Source organism: Ovis aries, chromosome 22 (assembly GCF_016772045.2).
Source record: "Ovis aries strain OAR_USU_Benz2616 breed Rambouillet chromosome 22, ARS-UI_Ramb_v3.0, whole genome shotgun sequence".
NCBI classification, from domain to species: domain Eukaryota; kingdom Metazoa; phylum Chordata; class Mammalia; order Artiodactyla; family Bovidae; genus Ovis; species Ovis aries.
The window spans coordinates 18,311,513-18,338,843 of record NC_056075.1 but is presented as its reverse complement, the minus strand read 5'-3'; the positions used below and the strand labels follow the sequence as shown (position 1 = coordinate 18,338,843).

Genomic DNA, 27,331 nt, shown 5'->3' with positions numbered 1-27,331 from the left:
TCTTGGGGATGGTCTTGATCCCTGTCTCCTGTACAATGTCACAAACCTCTGTCCATAGTTCATCAGGTACTCTGTCTATCAGATCTAGGCCCTTAAATCTATTTCTCACTTCTACTGTATAATCATAAGGGATTTGATTAGGTCATACCTGAATGGTCTAGTGGTTTTTCCTACTTTCTTCAATTTAAGTCTGAATTTGGCAATAAGGAGTTCATGATCTGAGCCACAGTCAGCTCCCGGTCTTGTTTTTGCTGACTGTATAGAGCTTCTCCATCTTTGGGTGCAAAAAATATGATCAGTTTAATTTCAGTGTTGACCATCTGGTGATGTCCATGTGTAGAATCTTCTCCTGTGTTATTGGAAGAGGGTGTTTGCTATGACCAGTGCGTTCTCGTGGCAAAACTCTATTAGCCTTTGCCCTGCTTCATTCCGTACTCCAAGGCCAAATTTGCCTGTTACTTCAGGTGTTTCTTGACTTCCTGCTTTTGCATTCCAGTCCCCTGTAATGAAAAGGTCATCTTTTTTGGATGTTAGTTCTAAAAGGTCTTGTAGGTCTCATAGAACTGTTCTACATCAGCTTCTTCAGCATTACTGGTCAGTGCATAGACTTGGATTACCGTGACATTGAATGGTTTGCCTTAGAAACAAACAGAGATCATTCTGTCGTTTTTGAGGTTGCATCCCAGTACTGCATTTCGGACTCTTTGGCTTGGTACAGGTTCTAATTATTGCATTCTTTCAAACAGTGTCTAGTTTTGCTTTTCCTTTCTGTAGATCTCTCGTTTAGCTTCTCATCCTTGGGATTTTGATTCTTATTCACTATTTATCTTTGTTTCTAGGCTAGTGTGAGCACTCTTTGAGCCTCTGTTGATCTCTAAAGGAGACAAAGACGGTCTTTTCTTTCTGTCTTTCTTTTTTGTGTGTGTGATTTGTTTTGGTCTTAGAACTTTTATCTTTGGATTTGAGTCAGAACTGTTGTCCTTGTGGGCACCTGCTTCCCCGCTTCGTCTCAGTAGGTTCTTCCTTGAGCTTTTCCCTGGATGAGAAATGGTTGATTGTTCTGTGCGCTCTATATTCTGAGAGGTCTTGCTTTACCCCAGATTGTTCGTCTTCTGTTTTTCTGTCTTTTTGTTCTCAGGTTCCTTGGGTGGACTGTTTATCTCTTAATCCTCAGATTCTTTGTTATTTCATTCTGTGTACTTTGTATTTTTTTCACCTAAAATTATTCCTAACTACTTGAAGTTCTGTCTTCTACTATTATAAGCCCATCTGACCCAGTCTGATTTTCTCTCTTCTCGGTAGGAGTCACCACATCTTTTCTCAGAAATTATGATATATACACACGCACACGCACACACACACACACACACACAGTTAAGGCCAATCCCCATTTTATATGAACTGGCCTTTTGTTGTTTTCCTGTGAACTGTAAAATACTTCAGACCCTCAGATTTTCATTTAAACCCATCTACTTTTGATTACTTTTGATTCGCTTTCTGAGTATCCCTTCAGCTCATAGTATCCTTTTGGGGCAATGGTTTTTATGTTTCTTAAGATTTTTAAATTATCTGTTTATTTTTGGCTCTGCCATATCTTTGCTGCTCTATGTGGGTTTTTCTCTAGTTGTGGTGAGCAGGGACTGCTTTTCGTTGGGGTGCCCTGGCTTCTCGTTGTGATAGCTTCTCTTGTTGCAGCGCACAGGACCACGGGCGCTCGGGCCTCAGCAGTGGTGGCGCGCAGGCTCAGTGGCTGCAGCTGCCAGGCCCGAGAGCCCAGGTGCAATAGTTGTGGCACTCAGGCTTAGCTGCTCCATGGCACGTAGACTCTTCCTGGGGCAGGGTTCAAACCCCTGTCCCCTGCATTGGCAGTTGGATTCTTAACCACCAGGCCATCAGGGAAGTCCCGTTTGTTTTTTTTTTTTTTAATGAAGTTTTAAAATAGGTGATGTGGGCTATCATAGTCTTGTTTGGAGGAAATTTCCTTTGGCTCTCTTCTGTAGTTTACCAAGGGAAAAATTAAACTAGATAACATAATGTCTTTGTCGTGAGACTCTTGTTTTTGAAAACTTCATTGTGAAGTTTTTCAAATATAGAGAAAAGTTGAAAGATTGAAATAAAATTCTCAGATTCAATGAATGTCACCATTTGGCATGTTTGCTTTATCTCTTTATGTTCATGCTTTTTATTTTTTATTTTTTGGCTGAATCACCGACATGGTATTTTGTCCTTTAAAACTTAAGCATGACTGTATCCCTCTACTCTTCTGTCTATTGTATTAAATTTTGAGCGTTTGCTATTGAAACTCCAACAGAGAATCTTAATTTATCTAACACACCCAAATAATTGTAATATATAGTAGAACTATATGTAACTTTGCTCTGTTTTCTAAGTATATAAATATATTATCACTTTTTCATAATTCAAAATATAAAAAACAAAGAAAAAAGTCAAATAGTAATACAGAAGTACCAATTAAGAAAAGGCATGCATCTCCTAAGAATGTGAATATTCTCCTAATATTCACAGTATCATTATCATATCTGAGAGAATTTATAACAATTTCATATCAGCTAATATTCAATTCATATTCAAATTTCACCAACTGTCCTAAAAATATATTTCATAGTTCCTTTTTTTAAAAACATAAACTAATCAAGGCTTATGTTTTGCTTTGTCACTTTTAATCTAGAATAATCACTGCCCTTTTTCTTTATGTCATTGATTTGTTGAAGTATTCAGGCCTATTGTGTTACAGAATATTCAGTATTCTAAATTTGTCTTATTGTTTTCTCAGGGTGGTTTAGCTTGTTCCTTTATCCTTTATCCCTTTCTCCGTGGCTCCTATAAACCACAAGTTGGGTCTAGAGGCTTGATTAGATTCAGATTAAGCATTTTTGGCAAAGATTCATAGGTGATATTTGTGTACAACATATTGCATCACATTGCATCACATTAGGAGGCGCAGAATGTCAGATTGTCTTAGTGGTGCTAGTTCTGCTAATTGCTGCCGCATCTCAATTATCAGGGTGCATTTTCCCCTTGGCAGTTAGTAAGGCACCTGCAGGGTGATCACCGAGTGTAATGGTTTTAGCATCCACTGATAATCCTGCTGGCATCTGTAACTATATTGGGTATTACAAAATAGTGATTTTCTAGATCTATTATTTAATCTTTATTAGCTGACTTTCATCTTTGGACAAGAGCTTTTCTTCTCTCTTATTAAAAAAAATTAATTTTATTTTTTGGCCACAGCATGTGGCATGTGGGGTCTTAGTTCCCCAACTAGGGATTGAACCTGTGTCCCTGGCACTGGACCTCCAGGGAAGTCCCCTCTTATTTTCTGTTTTTATGAGTCTCTGTAGACTCATGGATTTTTAGTTATTCAAAGTGTTAATCAATTTCTATTGTTAATTTTGATATTCAAATTGTACTGAATTTGGCCCATAAAAGCCCTTGCAAGCTGCTTCCTGCTGTGTCTTTTTGACAGGACTCCATTAGTCTTTGAGTGTTTCCATTCTGGCATAAATGTCCCCAGCTTACTTTGTACTTGCTCTGCCCTGGGCCTGGAATCAATTATTTTCTTCACGGAGTCTTAGATTATTCCACTGACACTGGGGGTACCTACTTATTGTTTCTTGGGTGACATTGCTTCTAGGCTCTTTGAAGGCAAGGAAGTAGATCAAAAATTTGTTTTAAAGGAAATCATTATTTCATAGTGAAAGTGAAGTAGCTCAGTTGTGTCCGACTCTTTGCGACCCTGTGGATTGTAGCCTGCCAGGCTCTTCCCTCCATGGGATTCTCCAGGCAAGAATATTGGAGTGGGTTGCCGTTTCCTTCTCCTGGGGATCTCCCCGACCCAGGGATTGAACTTGGGTCTCCCGCATTGCAGGCAGACACTTTAACCTCTGAGCCACCAGGGAAGCCCTAGTTCACAGTAGTATTTCCAATTCAGATTTAATACTACAGAGCTTTTTTTTTTCTTGACTTCTTTTACTTTATACTTATATAAATTTTTACATTGCAAATTCTAGATTTTAATAGCATTTATATATGTTATTTGTTTTATCCTGCAATATAACAAATTAGTTTCAAAATAATGCAACTATTACTACTAATAATAAACTGTATATCTGCTGATTGAAGTTAAAGATTTCCTTACAGTTCCATTTCCCTTGAATATATCTTACTAGGCTGTATACTGTATAGTCAGAATACAGTTTTTAAAAGTTGGTGGAATAGTTCCTTTCTCTATGCTTCAGTTCAGTTCAGTTCAGCTGCTCAGTTGTGTCCAACTCTTTGCGACCCCATGAATTGCAGCATGCCAGGCCTCCCTGTCCATCACCAATTCCCGGAGTTCACTCAAACTCACATCCATCGAGTCGGTGATGCCATCCAGCCATCTCATCCTCTGTCGTCCCCTTTTCCTCTTGCTCCCAATCCCTCCCAGCATCAGAGTCTTTTCCAATGAGTCAAGTTTTTGCATGAGGTGGCCAAAGTACTGGAGTTTCAGCTTTAACATCATTCCTTCCAAAGAACACCCAGGACTGATCTCCTTCAGAATGGACTGGTTGGATCTCCTTGCAGTCCAAGGGACTCTCAAAAGTCTTTTCCAACACCACAGTTCAAAAGCATCAATTCTTTGGCACTCAGCTTTCTTCACAGTCCAACTCTCACATCCATACATGACTACTGGAAAACCATAGCCTTGACTAGATGGACCTTTGTTGGCAAAGTAATGTCTCTGCTTTTCAATATGCTATCTAGGTTGGTCATAACTTTTCTTCCAAGGAGTAAGCGTCTTTTAATTTCATGGCTGCAGTCACAAGTCAGCCACTGTTTCCACTGTTTCCCCATCTATTCCCATGAAGTGATGGGACCAGATGCCATGATCTTCGTTTTCTGAATGTTGAGCTTTAAGCCAACTTTTTCACTCTCCTCTTTCACTTTCATCAAGAGGCTTTTAGTTCTTCTTCACTTTCTGCCATAAGGGTGGTGTCGTCTACATATCTGAGGTTATTGATATTTCTCCCAGCAATCTTGATTCCAGCTTGTGTTTCTTCCAGCCCAGCGTTTCTCATGATGTACTCTGCATAGAAGTTAAATAAGCAGGGTGACAATATATAGCCTTGACCTACTCCTTTTCCTATTTGGAACCAGTCTGTTGTTCCATGTCCAGTTCTAACTGTTGCTTCCTGACCTGGATATAGGTTTCTCAAGAGGCAGGTCAGGTGGTCTGGTATTCCCATCTCTTTCAGAATTTTCCACAGTTTATTGTGATCCACACAGTCAAAGGCTTTGGCATACTCAATAAAGCAGAAATAGATGTTTTCCTGGAACTCTTTTGCTTTTTCCATGATCCAGTGGATGTTGGCAATTTGATCTCTGGTTCCTCTGCCTTTTCTAAAACCAGCTTGAACATCTGGAAGTTCACGGTTCACGTATTGCTGAAGCCTGGCTTGGAGAATTTTGAGTATTACCTTACTAGCATGTGAGATGGGTGCAATTGTGCAGTAGTTTGAGTGTTCTTTGACATTGCCTTTCTTTGGGATTAGAATGAAACCTGACCTTTTCCAGTCCTGAGTCCTGGCCTCTGCTGAGTTTCCCAAATATGCTGACATATTGAATGCAGCACTTTTACAGCATCATCTTTCAGGATTTGAAATGGCTCAACTGGAATTCCATCACCTCCACTAGCTTTCATGCATTGTTTGTTTGTAGTGATGCTTTCTAAGGCCCATTAACTTCACATTCCAGGATGTCTGGCTATGCTTACATTGTCAATTTGATGTACAGATATGCTTATTTTGTTGTTACTCAAAACAGGGTTGAGTAGGGTTGTTTTTAGGGTTTGCTTTTTTTTCTTTTGAATTTATTTTTTTGAAACTGTGGTATGTTTACATGGTTCAAAATTCAAAACTTCTTAGAAAAGTATACTTAGAGAAATTTGAGTTCTTTTCCTAACCATTTTCATTATTTTCTGGTTTACTTTCTTAGTGTTTCGTTTTGTAAAAACATGTTACTATATCAGTTCAGTTTAGTCGCTCAGTGGTGTCTGACTCTACTGTGTATATGTGTGTATACTCTTGTTTCCTCTTCTTTCTCACTCAAGTACTTTATATGTGTAACTTTTCCACTCAACAGCACGTCCTGGAAAGACTCATATGAGTTCATAAAGTGTTTCTTCCCTCCCTGCCTTCTCTCCTTTTTAACTACTGCATAGCACTTCATTGTATGGATTATATTAATAAAAGCTTATTCAACCAACTTCCTATTAATAGACATCTGGTTGTGTCTATTAATTTTATGCAAGTATGTTTTGTATTTTTGGAGTTATATCTTCAGGATAGGTTTTCAGAAGTGAGATTTCTGGTTTTAAAGGATAAATGAAAACAATTTATTTAAATGCTGCCAGATTCTCTTCTGTCCTGGTTACATTATTTAATTCTTCTACTAGCTCCGTTTCAGGGTACTTACCAGAGGATTCTGAGTAGTATATCAGTAAGCTAAATTATTCCTTTTCTGTTGTACTCCACAGTAATTCAAAATGGTATTTTCTATACAGTTTCTAAAATGTGATTTAGGGACCACTTGAAATTTGTAAGGATTTGGGGGTAGTTTTTGTAAGTATATACATTACTACAGATGTCTGTTTTGGTTCATTTGAAAAAAATTGTACACACACATAGGTGCCATATATGATTTTTAAAACTATGGCCGTGTCTTCTCACAATGTTCCTGTTAGATTTCTTGAGCTATCTTTTTGGTGGCAAGAGAAGTGAAGCTATGAAATAGGGCATTTTGAGGATCTTTTGTTTTTCTAGAGTAATCTGTCAGTCAGATCATTTTAAGAACCACTGTCCTCACGATCTGCAAGAATTTTAGATACTGCTAACTGTTTGTTCTTGATTTTCTTTTATGTCCTGCCCAGGCTCCTGCTTATATTCGGGAATGTGCCAGATTGCACTATTTGGGTTCCAGAACTCAAGCATCAAAGGTAAGAATAGAAAATTGCTCTTGGCCCAAACAAGGAGAGAGCCAGTTAAGATAAGTGGAGATTTAAAACAAAGCACAGAATCAACGTGAAGACATAGGAAAATAAAATGTATAAGAAAAGTTTGTAAATAGCAAATGTCTTAAATATTTTTAGCTACAAAAGTGCATTTTATATAAGACATTCTTTCAAGTTCCTTGGTGAGGTGACACTGTAATGTCTAAAAGACCTAAGGCTGTATGAGATTAGAAAGCACATGTGTGATGCTTATTAACAATATTGCTGCTGGTGCTGCTGCTAAGTTGCTTTAGTCGTGTCCGACTCTGTGTGACCCCAGAGATGGCAGCCCACCAGGCTCTGCCGTCCCTGAGATTCTCCAGGCAAGAACACTGGAGTGGGCTACCATTTCCTTCTCCAATGCATGAAAGTGAAAAGTGAAAGTGAATTCGCTCAGTCGTTTCCGACTCTTTGCAACCCCATGGACTGCAGCCCACCAGGCTCCTCCGTCCATGGGATTTTCCAGGCAAGAGTATTGGAGTGGGCTGCCATTGCCTTCTTCTATTAACAAGATTACATATGATTATTGAGCTTTAAAAGTGAGAAGTTAAAAAAATGTTACAAGCACTTTTTGATAATTTCTGTTTAGTCTGTCTTGATTAGAAACTTTAAGCTGTCATCTTATGTTTTTTTTCCTGCTCTTGTTGGTTTCTGCCGCTCATTCAGCAAATATTTGGTGTGACCAGGAAAACAGTATTTTCTTTTAACTAGTTTAACTGGAGTGTGGTTTTTCTTAGAAAGTTGTTTTTACTTCTCTACTATTGCTGTGTAGTTATCACATATTGTCATGTATGGGAAAGAGCGCCAGCCAAGACCCAGTGAATCTGGTCTCCAGGATGGGTCTGTCACTTTAGTATCTAGACGACTTTAAGCCTACAACTTAACTTCAGTTTTTACTTCAGTGAAATGGTAATAATGACACTTTCCCTGCTTAACCCATAGGATAACAGTGAGAAATATGAGATTAAAAGATGCTCTGAATAGTGGACTATTATATAAACATATTTTTTGATGGCAGATTCTAAATGAATTTAGGTTTTCTGGGCAGGTCATGGGAGTAGGCTATTGATACAGTCTTTAATTGTAGGTTTCTGTTTATCTGATGATAGTATTTAGGTTTTTCTTGTTCCTACATCTGAGATGTACCCCACATCTCACCCTCCCTTTTTTTTTCTTCCAGGGTTGTGGGAATCTGGCAACAAATATGTCTGGCAAGATACATTAATTCACTTTTCTTTTAAATTTTCCATAGGATGATCTTGATCTGATAGCTTCGTGTCATACCAGGTCTTTCCAACTGGCAAGATCTCAAAAATGGAACCGGGTAGATTTCTGCTCTCATCAGGAGGAGACCCAGCAGCGTACGGAAGAGGCACTAAGAGAATTGTTCCAACACGTCCACAATATGCCAGAGTCGGCAAAGAAGAAACAGCTCATCAGACAGGTGCCAAAGGCAGGGAGATAGTGACGGGGCTTTAGGGATGTGATTTTTGCCTGTAGAATCACTAGGGAATAGTACGAACAATTTCATTTAATTTTTGTCTTTTACTGGTCCAAGCTTTGGTTTAGTCAAGAAAACAGACTTGCCTATGGAACCTCCGTGGTGATCTCTGTCTGCTGCCCCACTGGGGAAAGAGGTGTAGGCTCTTGGATTTCTTGAGTAAACAGAAGGATCCAGTGTGGTTGGTTTTTCTAACTTGATCATATACGACATCTAAGTCTGGCAAATAACCCAGTCTTTCTGAATTTCAGTCTTCTTATTGGTAATTGTAATGCCCCTGTTCCGTGGTTGTACAGATTAGAGAGAATCTGTGTAAAGTGGCTGGCGTAGCAGGACAGAAGTGGTACCTCTCACCAGTAAGTTGTTTGCAGTTAGAAAACATGAAATCAAGAGCCTAGTCTGATACTAAAAATAGAAGTTCAAGTGGCTAAGTTTGTTTGTTTTAGAGCCGTGGGAGCAAAATTAGGTCTCTTATTTGCCATCTTGAGTCTCACGGTGTAAATACTGATGACATGGTTAGTTTCTTTCTCAGGAAACTTATTTTGTCTCAACCCTTCTTGAATTTTAGCTAAACAGGCAAGGTCGGCCTCTTGAATTCTTATTCAACTGGGACCTTCTTGAGGGATGAGTCTGTGTTTTTATTTTTATTTTTTATAGTTTATCTCAAGCATGGGGCCAGACAAAAACAAGTGCTCCAAAAATGTTGAACTGAGCTGTTCTTAACAGTTGACAGAGTCCTTTAAGAGAAAATTTTCTGTCACTCTCTTTGAAGTTACTTTGAGATCTAGCAGATTGTGCTGTGACTGGAATTTTATGGCTGAGTAATACTACAGATTTGAAGCAGTTTTGTGGTTTAATTCTTGGTAGAAACTAAGCCAGTAATTCAGGTAGGACAAGTGTAAATGACTTCTCTCATCAAGAAGACTGAGGTCAAAGATAATACAAAGGGAAAAGCTAGCGTTAGTTTTGCTCTTCTTAGAAAACTGGAAGATTATAGTGAAGGATTAAAAGAAAATAAATCACTCATCCTACCAGTGTTTACATATTGGATATTCTTTCAGTCTGTTTCCTATGGATATATTTTGACATAGTTATGATCATATCATATACTTTGATTTCTCCCTTTTTCATTAACCATTATAGCATAAGTGTTTTCTCATGCATGCTCGTAAACTCCTTGCCTGCATTTAAAATATTGCCATTTATTTTTGGAAAAAAACTATAATTTTACTATTCTCCATCATTATAAAAATAATGAATACTCACTTGCAGAAATATTGCAGTCTCCAGAAGAGTGTCAAGAAGAAGTTAAAAATCATCTATAATCTACTGGTGACATTTTGGAGTATTTCCTTCTTGTATTTCTTTCCATGAATATATATTTCATATTTTTTTTGCTTAGTTGAGGTAAAAACATATATTCCATTTTTAAAATACCCTACCCTTTTCATGTAACATTATATCAGAACATTTCCCATGTCATTAAAAGTCTATGAGCATTTTTAATGCTTGTATATTTCATTGTCTGTAACCTGATACATATATAGTTTGTCCTCTGCTGCACATATTGGGGAAGTTAGGCATTTTTTAACTTTATACATTTTTGTTCATAAGTATTCTCTTTACAGATTACTTCCTAGAAGTGGCATGACCAAAGGGTATGCATTCTCTGGGGGAAGCTGATACAGCTACTAGGTTTCTTTTAATACATAGGTCCCTTCTCTTCCCTTCCTGTTTTTTTTCCTCCCTAAAAATTGCTGAAGCTTGTTTGTTTGACTAAACTTTTAAATTTGAAATAATTTAGATTTGGAGAAAAATTGCAAAGATAGTACAGAATTCCCACATACCTTTCACCTAGTTCCTTCTAATGTTAACTAATGTTCCGCCTTAGTTGTCAAAACTAAGCAGTTAACATTAGTACATTACTGTTAACATTGCAGACTTTATTTGGATGTTACCAGTTTTAACACTAACATCGTTTTTCTGTTCTAGGGGCCAGTCCAGATACCACATTGCATTTAAACACACAGACACACATCCTCCCACTCTCTTTGCACTTTATTTGTGAAAGAAAGCAGATTGTTTGTCTCCCACAGTCAGGATTTTGCTGATTGCATTCCTGTGGTATTATTTAAGATGTTCCTTAGTCCTCTGTATTTGCTGTAAACTGGTGGTTAGATCTAATTCTAGAAGCTTAATCTGATTCCAGTTTGATTGCTTTGGGGTATGTAGTATTTAACTTACCCTCAGGCTAATTTAATAAAATTTGACTTCTTGGTGGCATAATTTCTGCCTTTGTGATTTGCTTGCCAGCCTGCTAATCCATGTATATACACATTCACTTATTCCTGGACGTCTCTGGGTATTTACATTTAGTTATTAATTGTCACAGAATGCTGTCTCTTGATGGGAGACTGTAACAAAATGTTCTCGATGTTTGCTTCTAGTTTAATAAGCATTCTGGGACCCAGACACCGGGACGCGAGCCTTCTACTCCCCCGGTGCGGAAAAGGGCTCGCTCTCGGTCCTTCAGTGGCCTCATTAAGGTAGGCATGCTGTGCTGTCGTTTTCAACGTTGATCGTGAGAAAATCTAACAGTCTGGCTCTTCTTAGGCATAAACAGTTTTACTCCATTCTTTGGGGTTCTATAAAGGGTTCACTTATAAAGAGAAAAGGATAGAATTTGGAAATGCTTTTAATTTTCAAAGCGTTCTGCTGTGTTTCAAATCAGAGAAGGGACTCTGTGATTTGAGAAGTAAGGGGTAAGAGAAATAAAGGTCCTTTGCTGTCTCCTGGGGCTAAGGACAGACATTTCCTGATTTACTGTGCAGGTTGCTGAAGTTAAGGAGAAGTGAAAAAGTTGACAGACACTAGAAATAGATTTTCTGATAGCCTAGTGGCTTTTAGGTAAACCCCAAATTTTGATCAGTTGTTTTCTTTTCTTCATCTAAAACTTCATTAAAAATCTTGTTTTTAAAACAAATGCAACATATACTTCTGTGCTGTTGCTGCCATGATTGTATATTCAGTTTACTCCGGTCTTCGTGGATGATCTGAACTTGTAACTAAGGGATATTACCAGCAGGTGGGAGTAGATAGCTGGTTATGGGGGTTCAGATCTCCAGGCGTAAAGAAGCCAAGGAAGGTCTGTCATTCTTCTTGGCTGTAGAGATGGTTGTAATGAGAAAAGTAATAGTTAAATAAATGTTTCTCTGTGTTAGTCAAACAAATGTTCCTTTAACTGAAGTTAGATGGGTATAGTTTTTTCTTTATAGTGAGCTCTTCTGCTGTTGGTTCTAGAAGTATTGCTAATTGTTGCTTGAAAGGTAAGAATATAATATTCTCTTGGCATCTGCCCTCTTCTTTACTGAGAGAGAATTTAAAACTTTAGAATTATAAAAGAGCTTATAATTCTATCAGGAGAAAACATTTCAGAACAATAATTTAGACACAGTGTTAACAAGTTTTGTAGGACAGAAGGATTAAGTGTTTTCGTTGTAAATGAGGAGACTTTCAAGCTAATAATAGATGTAGGTTTCTGCTTGACAGCAAAGGAATAGTGAAAGGTCTGTTAAAAATTCAGTGGAAGCTTTATAGCTAGTCCTATGACTCCTGGCATCCCCTATTCAGCTTACTGTGAGGTGGTATCTGACTTCGAAAGGAAGATGGACTGGCCTTATTTTTCCAGCATTTCTGTGTTTTAGCTATTTGATTTCTTTCCTGCTTTGATACCTTTTTTTGGCTAGATTTTGTTCCTCCAAAATTCCTCTTATGTAAATGATTTATTGCATCAGAATATTCCTACTGATGTTTATATTGTAAAGTTTAATGTTCTAGTTTTGATATGTTCTTTTTTTGGAATTCAAATTTATTCTCTAACGAGAAGAAAGAGAGGATTTCTTCAAAGATGGTAGAATTGTCACTGTCAGCTGTTACAGTAGGTTACATCAGCTTCTAAGCTGTTCAGACATCAAAGGGTTTTTAGTCTTGCGTTGAATGTCAGTATAGTCACAGGACCTTTTTAAGAAGGCCCGTATCCTCTTGTGGTTATAATAGGAGCTCTTAGAGAATTTTTCCGAATTTTCCAATCCTGTGTGAGGAAGACATGACAGGGAAGCAAAATCTTAGAGTGGGTCCTGTGTTAAGTGTCTCTTAGTAGGGAGGGGAGGAGGGACTCTTAAGAGTCATGAGACAGAGACATGTCTTTAGGGAAAAAATTATACTGGTAGGTAACTGGCATTTCTTTTATGGCCTCAGAAACATTGTAATGGGCCCATATTGGTTGGTTTAAATCAACTATAAAGTTTCTTTTAACATTTCGGTCCTTTAGATAGAGGACTAAAGGAATAGTGATCACCTAAAGAAAGGCAATTTTAGTAACATGCTTTGACCTCTCGTGTAAGATGCCTGTGGGACTTTATCAGAGAGCTGAGATTTTTTAACTTAAGAAACTGTAGTTTTGAAGGCCAGTATAGGTATATATAATACAGATATAGTAGCTGTTTATAAATCAAATATTTTCTTTTCCTAAATCAGCGGAAGGTCCTGGGAAATCAAATGATGTCAGAAAAGAAAAACAATTACCCTCCTCCGGATTCTGTAGCCATTGGTGAATTGAAGAGAGCCAGCAAGGAAAATATGAACTTAGTAAGATACAGCTCTTTGTACTTTTTCTTTGTATGTGTTCATCTGTGGAACAGGAGAAAATTAACATGCCGTCATTTGTTTTACTGTGTTTCTTTGGGCCTTTCAGCCTTTTTTCTCGATCTTTTCATTTATGCTGATTGTCTTCTTTCTGTAGGCTTTCACTGATTCATTCAACAAACACATTTCAAGTTCAGGGAGGACATAGCCAGCTATAGGCAGCAATGACCAGTGCAGTGAAATAGCTCCGCACACACAGTCCTGGAGGGAGCGGTGCTTAGTGGGAGGCTCCACAGGGTGGGCAACATTTGAGTCAGGCCTGCTTGGCGCTGCATTAGCCATGGAGCCATCCCTCCAGGAATGGCTACTTCATTAAGCCAGCAATAAAACAGTTAGATTAATGAGATATGAATATGTTGGTAAAACTCTTCATATTGAAATTGAACAAGTAAATAATTCCTCTGTTAGCAAAATCTGTTTATAGGAATGACATTAGGACATTTAAGCCACTCTAAAATTTTCTCGTTCCAGTTATTTTCTGGCTCTCCAGCTGTCCTGATGACACCAACAAGACTGAAATGGCCTGAGGGGAAGAAAGAGGGGAAAAAAGGTACTGGTTGAACTTACTCTGCATGTCCCAGTGGATGTAGTTCCTTTCCGCATCTAGTCAGTCAGTAGCAGGTTTTGAATTCCTAGTGTGGTATGGTGGTAGTTAGAAGTAATGTAAAAATTACAAGGCTGGGTCCTTACCCTGGAGTTCATGTAGCAGATGGTTCCTGAACATCTACTCAGAACTGTCCCAGGTGCTGAGGGCAGAGCTGTGAACACAGACCCGCAGGGTTCCTGAATCCTCAGACAGACAGGACACATGGGAAGGATATTTTAAGAGTACTTGTTAAGCAAATTAAAAGCAAATGTAAACTAACTTGTGAAACCAAGTACAGGCGTGCTGAGAAGGTGCTCAGCAAACATGGAACAATTGTGTTATTTTTCTGTGTAGATTTCAGCTTTGTTTATTCAATTAGGCTTTTCAAATAAAGAGCTCATGCTAAAGGACTCGGAAATCAGATCATACACCATGTTTTTAAGGATATTTAGGGTAAAAAGGATAATTTAGTGCTGAGACTGCTGATGGCCCAAGGCTCAGCCGATGGAGGGCACCGACTGCTGCGCTTTTCTCTGAGGAAGCCACATGGCTCACTGGAAAGGCCAGGGGATCTGTGGTTAGGACCAGCCACTCCCTCTCAACCCACCTTCTCCTCCAAAAATGGAGATAATATTAACAGTTGTATCTACTTCTTAGATTTCTAATGAGTCTCAATTAAAAGAATGTTTTGAAAGCACATTGTGATTGTTAAAGCATTAACAGACAGTAGTAATTGTTACTAAGGAAAACTGGGCAAGATGTGGTCTGGTTCTATAAGGCTTGCATGGCAGATGAAGTAATTTCTGGTTTGATATGGTCATTTTACCATTGAAATACGAGCATACTTACTGTTTGAGATATAAGCAATAGAAGGAGAACAAAAGCCCAGTCCTTACAGATGAATCTTTATTCTTTTCTACGAAATTAGATTTCAGTATGGTCTTCTTACTTATCCTTGAATGAATGATCTGAACTCTCTCTTCTTTCCTTGTTGCCTCTGACTTGTAGGCTCAATTGACTGACTGAGGCAAGTTCAGGGTTTGGAGTGTATGTGTCTAAAGATTTCTACTTATCTAAGTCCAAACCAAGCATAAGTTATTTTTGAAGGATACATTTGTTTGTAGTAGTTATACCTTTTATTGCTTTCATTTTTGAAGATAATCAAGAAATACTGTCTATGTTGACAGCTCTACTTTTGGAAGAAAGAAATGCATTAAAAAATAAGCTAGTTTGATATTTTACCAAGCAGTTTTAGAGCAAAGATTCTTCCTGTTTACTGTGGACTTTCTAAGGGCTCTAATAAAGTTCCTGGTATTATTGATGGAGTTTTATTGATGGAGTTTTAAGAGAGAATATATAGTTTTTATAAGATTCTCAAAAATGTTAGTGGTTCAGAAAAGTGGAGGCCCACAGATAATGAATGACCTCCTACTGGCTTCAGTTCAGTTCAGTTCAGTTCAATTCAGTCGCTCAGTCGTGTCCGACTCTTTGTGACCCCATGAATCGCAGCACGCCAATCCTCCCTGTCCATCACCAACTCCCAGAGTTCACTCAGACTGGCGTCCATGGAGTCAGTGATGCCATCCAGCCATCTCATCCTCTGTCGCCCCCTTCTTCTCCTGCCCCCAATTCCTCCCAGCATCAGAGTCTTTTCCAATGAGTCAACTCTTCGCATGAGGTGGCCAAAGTACTGGAGTTTCAGCTTCAGCATCATTCCTTCCAAAGAAATCCCAGGGCTGGGATTTCAGAATGGACTGGTTGGATCTCCTTGCAGTCCAAGGGACTCTCAAGAGTCTTCTCCAACACCACAGTTCAAAAGCATCAATTCTTCCACGCTCAATCTTCTTCACAGTCCAACTCTCACATCCATACATGACCACAGGAAAAACCATAGCCTTGACTAGACGGACCTTAGTCAGCAAAGTAATGTCTCTGCTTTTGAATATGCAGTCTAGGTTGGTCATAACTTTGCTTCCAAGGAGTGAGTGTCTTTAATGTCATGGCTGCAGTCACCGTCTGCAGCCTAGGCAGTGGTATTTTCGCTTCACCTTCTCCCTGTTTGCTTGTTGTCTGGGAACACCTGTGGGTGTCATGACTTCACACTGTTCTCCTCCTCCTCCTTCCTCTTTAGTTTTTTTCCATCTCTGCAGTGCCTTTCTGTCGTCTGCCTCCCCTTGCCTCTCTTCATGTTTTTTCAGTGCTCTGTCTCAAGGCTCTGCCTGTCCCTGTCCTCCCCTCCGTGCCTGTCCCCTTAGCAGTTTGGTCTACTTCTGCAGCTCAGTTCTGTTCCCTGTTTGATACCCTTTCCCCAGCCTGCAGCTCCAGATCTGAACTCTGTCTAGTCTCCAGGTCCACAGATCCAAGTACCTGCCATCTCTTTCTTTTACACAATGAATACAGTACTAGATTTTTTTTTGATGTTGATTTTATTAAAGGAACACATTTTTTTTTGAAGAAGATAATGCAATTTTATTATCATAATCAATAGTGTATTCCCAAAGACATGTATTTAGCCTGAAGTTTCTCAGGTGGCACTATTGACATTTTAAGCCAGATAATTCTTTGCTATGGGGAGCTGTCCTGTGCATTGTGTGAGAGTTTGTAGCATTCCTGGTCTCTACCCACTGGATGCCAGTACCCTTCTTCCTGTTGTAACAACCAGTGTCTGCTCCCTGACATTGTCAAATATCCCCTTCAGGGAAGGGGGCAGAATCACTCCCGGATGAGAACTGCTGATTTAGCACCCATGTATTAATGGGCATTCTTTTCAGCAGTCAGAATTCTAGCCAGCCTAAACCCTACCTCTTCTGCAAAATCTTCTTTGGCTATCTCAGACAAATGTACTTTTTCCTTTGAACTCTTATTGACAGTGCTAAAATGTTGACATTTAATGTGATTTATCTTAGTTATTTACTTCATATGTTTTGTCTTACTTCTTTAGCTAGTTTCTCTTCTGGAAGACAAAGGCCAAACTTGATATGTTTGTGACCCCCTGCCCTTCTCTTCTGCACTGTAATGACTACCTGGCATCCAGTAGGCATTTAGTAAACATTTGCTGGTGAGAGACGTAGTGGTGGTAAGAATATGAGCTTTGAGTTCAGTTAGACTTGGTTTTAGTCCTCAGCCTTAGTAGCTATATATCTTAGAGCAAGTTCATTGGTGTAGGCTTCAGATTCTTTACCTATAAAATGGCAAGAACATTACTTCATGCAGTTTTTTGTGAGGGTGAATGAGACAGTATACATAAAGAATTCAGCAATGCCTGGCACAAAATACGCACTCAGTAAAGGTAGTGTTATTGCCATTAACATGATTTAATAAAGTGAGATTAGGGCAAGAGAACAAAATGATGCTTACTTGGTAGAGAGTAAACGCTTCTCAATTAGACTCTCTAACCTGCAGTTCAGTTCAGTTCAGTCGCTCATTCCTGTCCGACTCTTCACACTGTTCTCCTGCTCCTTCCTCTTTAGTTTTTTTCCATCTCTGCAGTGCTTTACTGTCGTCTGCCTCCCCTTCCCTCTGTCCACGAACCGCAGCACGCCAGGCCTCCCTGTCCATCACCAACTCCCGGAGTCCACCCAAACTCACATCCATTGAGTCAGTGATGCCATCCAGCCATCTCATCTGTCATGCCCTTTTCCTCCCACCTTCAATCTTTCCCAGCATCAGGGTCTTTTCAAGTGAGTCAGCTCTTCCCATCAGGTGGCCAAAATATTGGAGTTTCAACTTCAACATCAGTCCTTCCAATGAACACCCAGGGCTGATCTCCTTTAGGATGGACTGGCTGGATCTCCGTGAAGTCCAAGGGACTCTCAAGAGTCTTCTCCAACACCGCAGTTCAAAAGCATCAATTTTTTGGTGTTCAGTTTTCTTTATAGTCCATCTTTCACATCCATACATGACCACTGGAAAAACCATAGCCATGACTAGACGGACCTTTGCTGGCCAAGTAATGTCTCTGCTTTTTAATATGCTGTGTAGGTTGGTCATAACTTTTCTTCCAAGGAGTAAGCGTCTTTTAATTTCATGGATGCAATCATCATTTGCAGTGATTTTGGAGCCCAAAAAAATAAAGTCTGTCACTGTTTCCACTGTTTCCCCTTCTGTTCCCCAAGCATAAGTTATTTTTGAAGGATACATTGGTATCCCATCACATGAAGTGATGGGACCAGATGCCATGATCTTAATTTTCTGAATGCTGAGTTTTAAGCCAACTTTTTCACTCTTCTCTTTCACTTTCATCAAGAAGCTCTTTAGTTCTTCTTTGCTTTCTGCTATAAGGGTGGTGTCATCTACATATCTGAGGTTATTGATATTTCTCCCAGCAGTCTTGATTCCAGCTTGTGCTTCATCCAGCTCAGCATTTCTCATGATGTGCTCTGCAGATAAGTTAAATAAGCAGGGTGACAATATACAGCCTTGACGTACTCCTTTCCCTATTTGGAACCAGTCTGTTGTTCCATGTCCAGTTCTAACTGTTGCTTCCTGACCTGCATACAGGTTTCTCAAGAGGCAGGTCAGGTGGTCTTGTATTCCCATCTCTTTAATTTTCCACAGTTTGTTGTGATCCACACAGTCAAAGGCTTTGGCATAGTCAATAAAACAGAAGTGGATGTTTTTCTCTGTTTCTCTTGCTTTTTCAGTGATCCAATGGATTGATCTCTAACCCTCAGGTTGTACAAAATACTAAGTATAGATTTCTCTAGCTTTTAGGTGGGATATTTGCAGAAAGAAATATTTACAAATGTGTTTAATGTTCCTTTTTCTCTTTCAGCCTAGGATTCTTCTGAAGGATCCAGAGTTTTCCTGTTGTTCACCCAGAATTCTTTCTTCTGTGGGCCACGGGCCGTGACCACCCACAGAAAAGCTGGGACTTGCAGCTCGCTTGCTGCATGTTGAATTGTGAAAGCCAACTAATCCTGTGACTCAACTGATACCTCTAACCTCACTCAGCGGAGATGTCTGCAGATTCTGCCTACTAAACCGGTGCTAGCAACTCTCTCTCTCTTTAAAAAAATGTTCTGGGGAAACTACTAAACAGCCAAACCAGCTTACACACAGCACAATCAATGAGCAGAACTAGGCAGACTCCTCCGCCTATTCCATGTGTTTGTTTAGGCAGGTTCTGTTTTCTGAAAATTTGAAGTTTGTGCTCAGCTGCAGTGATTTTTTAAAAAAAGTGCAGTCAATCCTAGTGGATTGATGTTATTTTTAACTGATAGTTTGGACTTTTCTCTGTTTTGATAGTATTGAGGGATATGTTGGGTATTGTTTTTGTTTATTTGTTTTTTCTTATTTTTAAAAAAGCCATATTTTGGATAGGTAATTAAAATGGGCCCTAAGCCAGATGTCTTGTCTCTTTTTCACCTTAAGCTCTTTGTCTTATGAGGCTGTACTCCTCAGTACCTATTTGTGTCCAAAGAATTTATCGCTTTCCTGGGAATTTTTTTTTTTTTTAATGATTTCTTGGGCCTGAGATTATAGGTGTTTGGCCTGCAGTATTGAATAATTCAGAATGATGCAATATCTTAACAAACGATGTTAAACTGTGTCCTTTCTTCCCTCCTTCCTTTCTGTCTCCCTCCCTGTCTTCCTCTTTTCTCAGTGATGTCAGAATAGTCGTATGGTTGCCGAACTCCTTCCTTCATTCAGATTCTTCTCACCTAAAACATCTCTGGTGCCAATGTGGTGCCTTCTGTGCCCAGTCACTGTGACTCAAGGCATGACACCAACAGTTTACGTGAGGCTTGCTGAAATACCTGTATGTAGTGGAAGCTCTGGAGTAGGATTAGGCTGGAGCTGGCTTTATGGCCAGGATGACTCCTGATGGATGAGATTACACTGCATCCTTCTAAGGGATCAGGTGTGCAGGCTGATCCGTCTCCTGAGAGCAAGCTGGAGTCAGAGGAAGGAAGCGAGCATCTTTCTCTGCAGGACTGAGAGATTTAAAGGAAAGAATGTTCTTGTTTGGAAGCAGTTGTGGTTTATCACCTGTGTTCAAGAGTGGCTGCTGGCCCGCCCCTTTCCTTGTCACAGTGGGCACCGGGAGTAGTTTGGAGATGGGCTGGCGCTTTGACTGCGTTGGGGATGTTCACATGTGTTTGAGGAGAGTGGCAAGGCTCTGATCCAGTGTGAGGCGTCACTGTCCAGAGAGCAGCAGGAGCAGGAGGGAGCTTATGCTTGCTCTGTTAGACGTGTAACCATTCTCACCCCACGTGCCGGAGCTGAGTCAGGCCTCAGGGCAAAGGCAGTTGCCCAGCAGATGACTTCTGCCCTGTCTATAAACTGTCGGTGTGTTATTGCGGAAACAGAACGTGATTCTGGGGAGCACAGTTTGCTTGTATCTGGAAGTCAGTCTTGTCTGCTGTATTTTCTGTTTCTTCTGCCACTGTAACAACAGTAGTGGAGAAAAATGGAAAATTTGGCCATCCAACTTGATAGATTGTGAATAATATATGGTTAGGAGTATAACGCTGCTCAGAAGTCCCTTTCTCTACAGTAGTTTTATGTCATTCTTAAAAAATACTTATTAGCAAGTTCATATATGTCGGGTTCTATTTGACTTTTTTCCTTATAAAATTTCTTGCACCAGCTATTAGTGAGTTCAAACAGACCCCTTTTGGTACGACCAGGTGAAAGTGGTGTCCTCCCTTAACTCAATACTTGCTCTCTTAGTTTGTCTGAGCGTCTCATTCTGGAGTGGTGTGGTCTGCCAAACGTGGTCTGGCACAGGTGGAGGGAGCCGAGCTGTGGCCTCATACCTCCTTGTCATTGAGGTGCTTCTGTGGTTCTATCTGAGGGAGGTTCTATTTGAGATTTAGTTGGTTGAGTGCATTTAGTAATCCAGCCTAGTGCTCTGGGGCTGGGGTGGTGAGAGATTCTGTCATGTGCTTCTATATAGCTTGCCCCTTTGGGCAGTTTATGTAGGTATTTGGGTATGTGTGTTTCATTAAAGTATTTATTAAATATGATTTCCCTTGCTGTAAGGGAAGGTCTTTTCTTGTTTGTTTTTTAACAGAAGCTGTGATCTAGTTGGAATCCAGATTGAGAAATAAACAGTATAACCTTCTGCCTTATAATATGTAACTGTTCTAATCCTGTGGAATCTTAGGGAGAATAAAAAGACCCTTTAAGCATTTGCTACAGGAGGACACTGTTGCCCTTCTGACTTGGTGGGCAGGCATTTTTGAGCCAGTATTCAACAATTTTAAAAATATGTAATATTTTTAAAAATCTGTTTTTTGTTTGTTTTTCATGTTGAAACAATTTCGTTGGAAATGCCTCTTGTTTTTAAATTTTCCTTTCTTTCTGGGGTCAGTTGCAGTGGATTTTGATGTAATATTAATGGGGGCAGTATATCTTATGTGGGGTCAAGCATAAAAAATGCAGACCACTTCCTTAATTCAGATCAGTTGGCACTGGGTGAGCCATCCTGGTTGAGTCAGTGAAAACCTTGGGCGCTGGACTTTCTAACTTTCTAACTTGGTACAGTGGTGCAGCGCACCTGCTTGGAAAGACTGCACTGCAGCAATGAAAGAGGATTAGATGATACTGATTGTACCTGAGCACCAAACACAGTCAAGGAGGTGGTACCTCATGAATCAACTGAAACTGTAGTTGACCCTCCACCAGCTCATTACCCCTAACGATTCTTCCGTAGTCAGGAATGACAGTGGGCTACCTTGGGAAACAGAGCAATTTGGGGTTAACTGCGGTGATCACTGGATGTTCCAGCGGTGGCTGTTTTGTTGGCTTGTAAGAAAGCCAGTGGTTGCAGAGTGTCAGAGCAGAGCCATTCTCTCCTCTGGAACAGCAGTGTTTCTGTTCAGCTTTCCTCATAGAAATCTCTGTTAGGATACGGTTTAAAACACTGCCTTCCAGGACATCCTGTGGTCGCAGAGTGGTCTCTTGACTTCATCTGCTTCCTTACTTCCTGCAGAGCCTCACACACATGCTTGAGGCTGGCTCTCATTCTGAAGTCTTTTCTGAGTAGAATTCCTTTCCCCAGGAGAGACCCGCATCCATCTGGAAGCCTTGGTACTGAAGATAGGACCTGGATCCAAAGCTGGATACCAGCAGTTGGCAGGATTGCTGTAGAGATTGGGGAAGATTCAGGTTTATAAGATACACAAGCTTTCCAGACCAGTGGTAATTAATCCGATCTAAAACTCACTGTGGGAAAGCTGGCTTTCCTCCGCAGGTCATGCTGAGCTGTTTCTACAGGTGGAGAGTGGATGGGAGGGCTGGCAAGGAGGTGGAGTTAAGACTTGATAGCCTGAGTGCTCGGGTTACCATGGAAACTGGAGTGTGCGCGGCCACAGCAGATGCTAAAGAGCCATTGAGCACTCCCCCAGACACGTTTGGGGACCAGCAGAACTGGTTGGGAAAAACACTCCTGCCCCAGGGTCCTTTCTTCATAGCAAGGCTTGCCTTTTCACTAACCCCAAGCTCGTTCAACAAGAGAAGCAAGGTTTCTTAACTGTCTAACCATTTTTAATTTTTTCATTCTTATTCAGCTATATCCTATATATATATGTAACTGTAAAGAAACATGTATTGTTTTTCTTTTATATTCATGTAATATTCTGAAATTAAATTTCTTTTGTTTCATATCTATAGGCTTTGATCAGTCTCTTCATTTACATTTGACTGATGGATTATTTTAAAGAGAGGTTGCCTCTTAAAAAAATGGTTTGTTTCAAGTTTGACTGAGCTGTTATGACAGAGGTGGCCTCTTGTTCTGAGGACTGTGACACCTAAGAACAGTGTGTCTTTGGCTTGCTCTCCAGCTGGGTGGGTGGGTTCAGGGGGAGTGGGGCTTTTTTGGCTGATTGGAAATGGGATTGGAACCTCTGGGAGTTTTGTGTTTCCTGATTTCCCTTGGCTGAGTCTAGTATGCTTTGCCCAGATTTCAGTTTCTCACATAATCTTTATTTCCTCATTTGAAAACAAGGAGTGATGGTTATAGTGACAGTAAAAACCAAGTGGCATTTTCGTCTAGGCCAGCAAGCTGTAGTGTTTAGACAACTCTGGTTGAGATGTTGTTTCTGTCACTTACGTATGTGGGCTTGGGCATGTTCCCCACTCTGTAAGGGAGTGGGTAGCGATACCATCTCAACGATGCCATGCTCAAGAGGCACATGTAAGGGCTTAGCACAAAGGTTTTCATCTGGAGTTTGTGATTTCAGGAATCTTTTGCTCCTGTAATTCTATGTAAAATTTTGTGTGTGTTTGAATTTTTCTAAGGGAGAGATTTCAGAGCCTCCATAAGAATCCCAGAGGAGTCCTTGACCGCTGAATACTGAGCTCCACTAGCCTTACTTAGTGCCTGGCAGATGGCAGGTAGTCATTAAATGTTAACTTTCTCTGTCTCTGCCAAGGACACATTTTATAATCAGCGGCTTACTGATGCTGACATGGTTATTTTTGATAACAAAAGAGTTCCATCCAGAATAGAAATAAAAAACTCTTGTTTTTGCTCCATTACCTGCCTCTGTGTTCCTCTTGAGCTGTGTTAGCTCCCTAAGGGGCTGCTCAGACCGTCTGTCACTCTCTCCTCATCCCCCAAGGACTAGTTCACATTATTTGCAATAGAAAAAGGAGCTAGTTCTGTTCCTTTAAAGTGTGGAGGGACCCTTAACAGCACATGGGAAACTCAGTAATGCGAAAGGAAAAGGGGTAGAGGGACAGGAGTGACTGAAAAACAGGAGGAGGCTCAAGATGTCTAGTCGAGTGATGAGCACGTGAGCATCAGTCACTAACAGAACGGAGAGAAGGAGGAGACGTGCATCACACGGCGGGAAGAGGGAACTGGGAAGAGTCTGCCGGCTCTCTCCCCTGCCAGGACCTTTGTGCCCCATGGCAGGTGGCCCATGTTTGCCCCCCCCTAGATTCCTGAATTAGAAGCACGAGAGTGGGAATGGTGAAGAGGCCTGAGACCTAGGCTAGAGGGTTGGGGTGGGACCATCAGGTTTGATAGGTGCTGCTTTTATGTCCTAGCCTCTTAAGTTCCCTATAAAAAGCAAAACCAAAAACTGGGGTTGAGCAGTGGCCAGGTCTTGATCCTAGTTGATATGAATATCTTATCCTTTATTGGAAGCATCCAGTGCCTGGATCCCCAGTCTTCGGCCTTGGAACCAGTATGCAGATTAGTAGGAGGGGCCCTTGGTGTCATTGTTAGCTTTCTCCTTTTATTACTGGAAGTCAGTCTTTTAAAATTTTCGATGCTTTGGCCCCAAGGAATGTTTAATTCAGTAGAGCCATATCTGTGGGCAACAAAGAACGGAAACAGACTGTTTTAAAATTATAAGTGCGGAAACCATTCCTCTGCACCAAAGTCGGGGATGCTTTTAAGAGCTCCTCCTGCCCGTGTACTTGCCAGTTTTCCAATACTGGAAGAGGAATATAATAGGGGCTCTAAGGAATTCACGTCTGAATGAAAAATTAATACCACAATTTTTTGAGTGCTTATGTACTAAGCTTTGTGCTGGCCAATTAATTCCTTTTCTCGTTAAAGTCATACATCTCTGTGAAGTATTCTTAACCCCAATTTTATAGTAAAAGACACATATGAAGAGTTTAATGTATCCATTGTCAACTAAAAAGTGGTGGAGTCAAGGTTAACATCCAGGGCTTTAAGAACTGTGGTCTTAAGCAGGGTCACACACCCCAGTGTCTATAGGAGCCAGGAAGGAAGTGTAAAGTCATGAAAACAACAACGGCTTTGAGAGATTTAAAAACACCATGGGGGGGACTTCCCTGGTGGTTTAGTGGCAAAGACTCTGAGCTCCCAATGCAGGGGGCCTGGATTTAATCCCTGGTCAGGAAACTAGATCCAACGTGCTGCAACTAAAGATCCAGCGTGTTGCAACGAATATTGAAGACCCTGTATGCTTCAACTAAGACCTGTAACCAAATAAATAAATAAATATTAAAAACAAATCGTAATACAAGTTCCTCCCACTGGCTATCTTCAAATGAACAGCCAAACAGATGAGAATAAAGGGGAGCTATCACATGAGGGAAAAACTCCTAATAGGTCCACAAAACTGGGGGAGGGGTGAATTGGGAAGAACAGGGCCAAGTATAAAGGAAAATAAAAATACAGTGACACTTAAGAAAAACCCCAAAACTCATGGGAGCCAAACACAAGTCCTCCACAGTCTGGCTTTGGCCCTCAAGCCCCATGTGGCATCTTTTGCACGATGCTGTGCTGCTCCTAGCTGGGACCCAGCTCTGCACAGGACTTTCTCCAGTGATGCCCAGTACTGGCTCTGGGATGATAGTGTGGTGTGCCCTCCAGGAACGGTGTTCAGACCCAGGAGGGTTGGTGCTCACTGAAACACACCATACCCCCACCGGAAAGTCTGTCCTCGTTTGTTGCTCTCCCACATGCATTGCCCAATGGCCACATGTGGATACTGAGCACTCGAAATGTGTCCAGTCTAAATTAAGATGTTCTCTAAGTGTGAAATACACCCCAGAATTCAAAGACTTATAAGAAAAAGAATATAAAAATGTCTCTAATTTTATATTGATTCCTTGATATTTTAGTATATTGGATTAATTATATCATTAAAATTAATCTTACCTGTTTCTTTTTATCTTTTTAACATGATTGCTAGAAAATATTAAATTATATATGTGACTTACGTTGCTTTTTTTCCCCACAGCTCCTGGGGCTCTAATCCAAGGCTCTTCTTTCTTCCCCAGAACCTATTCCTCAACTCCATCAGTTCCTGTGGTCACATCACCTCTTTTCTTTTAGTCCTGAGACCACCATGGGGAGTGGAGGGGAGGGTAGAAAAAGGCAGTGACAGGTTTATCGTTTGGCTTCTCTGGGCTTGGCTCCTGTCATTCATGGCTGGCTCTGGGAATCCTCAGCGTGGTCCAGCTCACCAGTACCTATGGGCTGCAGCCCTGGGGCGGTGAGGTTCCTACCAGGGGACTTTGCTCAGGGTGTGTGTCAAGCGCTGCCTGCCTCTCCCAGAGGGGGTGCTGCCCTTTGGGGTTTGTCCATGCTGTGATCCATCAAGATATTTTAAGTGAATGAATTCACAGTAGGGAGCGTGTGTCCTGAATTTCCCATGTGGGTGAAAATGTTGCTATAAACTGTGGAGACTGGAACGTGTGTGTATTAAGAAAGTTCTTCCTAGATGCAGGCGACTACTGAAAGCAGAGATGGAAGCTGGCCTGGTCAGAGGAGAGGAAACATTAAAAATGTAACCTCCCTCCCCCATTCCCCATCGTCCTGGGCATAAGGACCCATTAGGCATACTGTACAGCTTGGAAGTCTGGGGCCAGGGCCTTCTGCCTCTTGCTGGTGAAAAGCCCTTGGGACTTAGTGGAAACCTCATGCCTCATCCAGGCTTTATTAAGGACTTGAATGAGGGGTCTTGTATGGCAGCCTTGAACACTCGCTGTGTATGCTGCATTGAATGAACTAGGGCGAAGAGGAGAGACATGGCCCTCCTCCTGGTCTCTGCTTCGCTTTCCCCAGCCGCCTCTTTCCAGACGAGTCTAGAAACCATCTGGTTTGGAGGAAAGGGAGGATATATTTAGTCTCAAGCAGAGATAGATGTAGTCAGAGCCAGTCAGAGCTGTCTGGGACTCAGCAGTAGTGGTGGCACCTTGGGGTCCTTGTGAACAGGGGAGGGGCTCAGAGGACACCAGCTGTCCCACGCCTGCTTCAGCCAGGGAGCTCCCCTGTCTCTGGCTTAGAGTAAGAGTTTTACTCTTACTGGCAGAAACAGAGATTTGGAAAGATGGTGACTTGGGGCTGAGATGAGCCAGCAAGTGAGTGAGTGGCAGTGAGAGACAGTGGGGACACTTGAGTTTGTGTCTCTCTTCAGATCAACTCTACCAAGTGTACCGTTTGATAGGCTTTGACAGATTTCTACATCCCTGAAGCTCACACCCCAATTAAGATGTGTGACATCCCTATCACTCCAGAAAGTTCTCTCCTGCCACTCAACAGTCAGTCCCCCACATGCCTGCCCCAGGCTGCCATCTCATTTCTGTCACTGGAGATTATTTATGTCACGAATCCCTTCTAATTTGTAGTGAGTGTGTTGACAATATCTCCTTTCACTCCCTGGCTGACTGTACCTGTTTGGAGGTGGAGGAGGGAGGACCCTTGTTTCTGTATTTCTGGGACCCATGGCAGGAAAGGAGAGGACTGATTCTGGGCTTTTGGAGACCTGAGTGCCTTGAAGGCAGGAGCTGTTCTTCATAATCTGTTCCCACGATGCTTCATATAGTGCCTGGCACAGAGAAGGCTCTTAGTAAATGTACTGAGCTGGATCAGACCTGTCCAATAATAGAAGGATCATCTGTCAGGGAAGCTGTTCCTTCCTGGATGGAAATGTGCGGAGGGTGCTGGTGCCTGTCACTGAGGAACACAGGAGGACCTGGGCTTGGCTGGAGCTATATCCAGTCTTCTTCTGCCCCTGTGATGCAGTGCAGTGGGAGAGACTGGATTCTAATATGACCC

The 27,331-nt window shown here is 41.0% G+C and overlaps 1 protein-coding gene across 5 annotated transcripts in view; it reads left to right on the top strand.

The window, feature by feature from the left end:
* The window catches only part of ARHGAP19 (Rho GTPase activating protein 19), a 64,407-nt gene extending 41,952 nt beyond the window's left edge, over positions 1 to 22,455 (top strand). For 3 of the 5 annotated variants that reach the window (XM_004020077.5, XM_042239078.2, XM_042239076.2), the window contains exons 7-12: positions 6,929 to 6,994; positions 8,301 to 8,492; positions 10,997 to 11,095; positions 13,086 to 13,196; positions 13,725 to 13,803; positions 18,614 to 22,455. In XM_004020077.5, coding sequence (XP_004020126.1) covers positions 6,929 to 6,994; positions 8,301 to 8,492; positions 10,997 to 11,095; positions 13,086 to 13,196; positions 13,725 to 13,803; positions 18,614 to 18,618 — 552 coding nt within the window. In that variant the 3' untranslated portion in view covers positions 18,619 to 22,455. The remainder of the gene's footprint in view (positions 1 to 6,928; positions 6,995 to 8,300; positions 8,493 to 10,996; positions 11,096 to 13,085; positions 13,197 to 13,724; positions 13,804 to 18,613) is intronic. The other 2 variants (XM_042239077.2, XM_060405113.1) reach the window with 1 other exon arrangement.
* Positions 22,456 to 27,331: the final 4,876 nt, after the last annotated feature.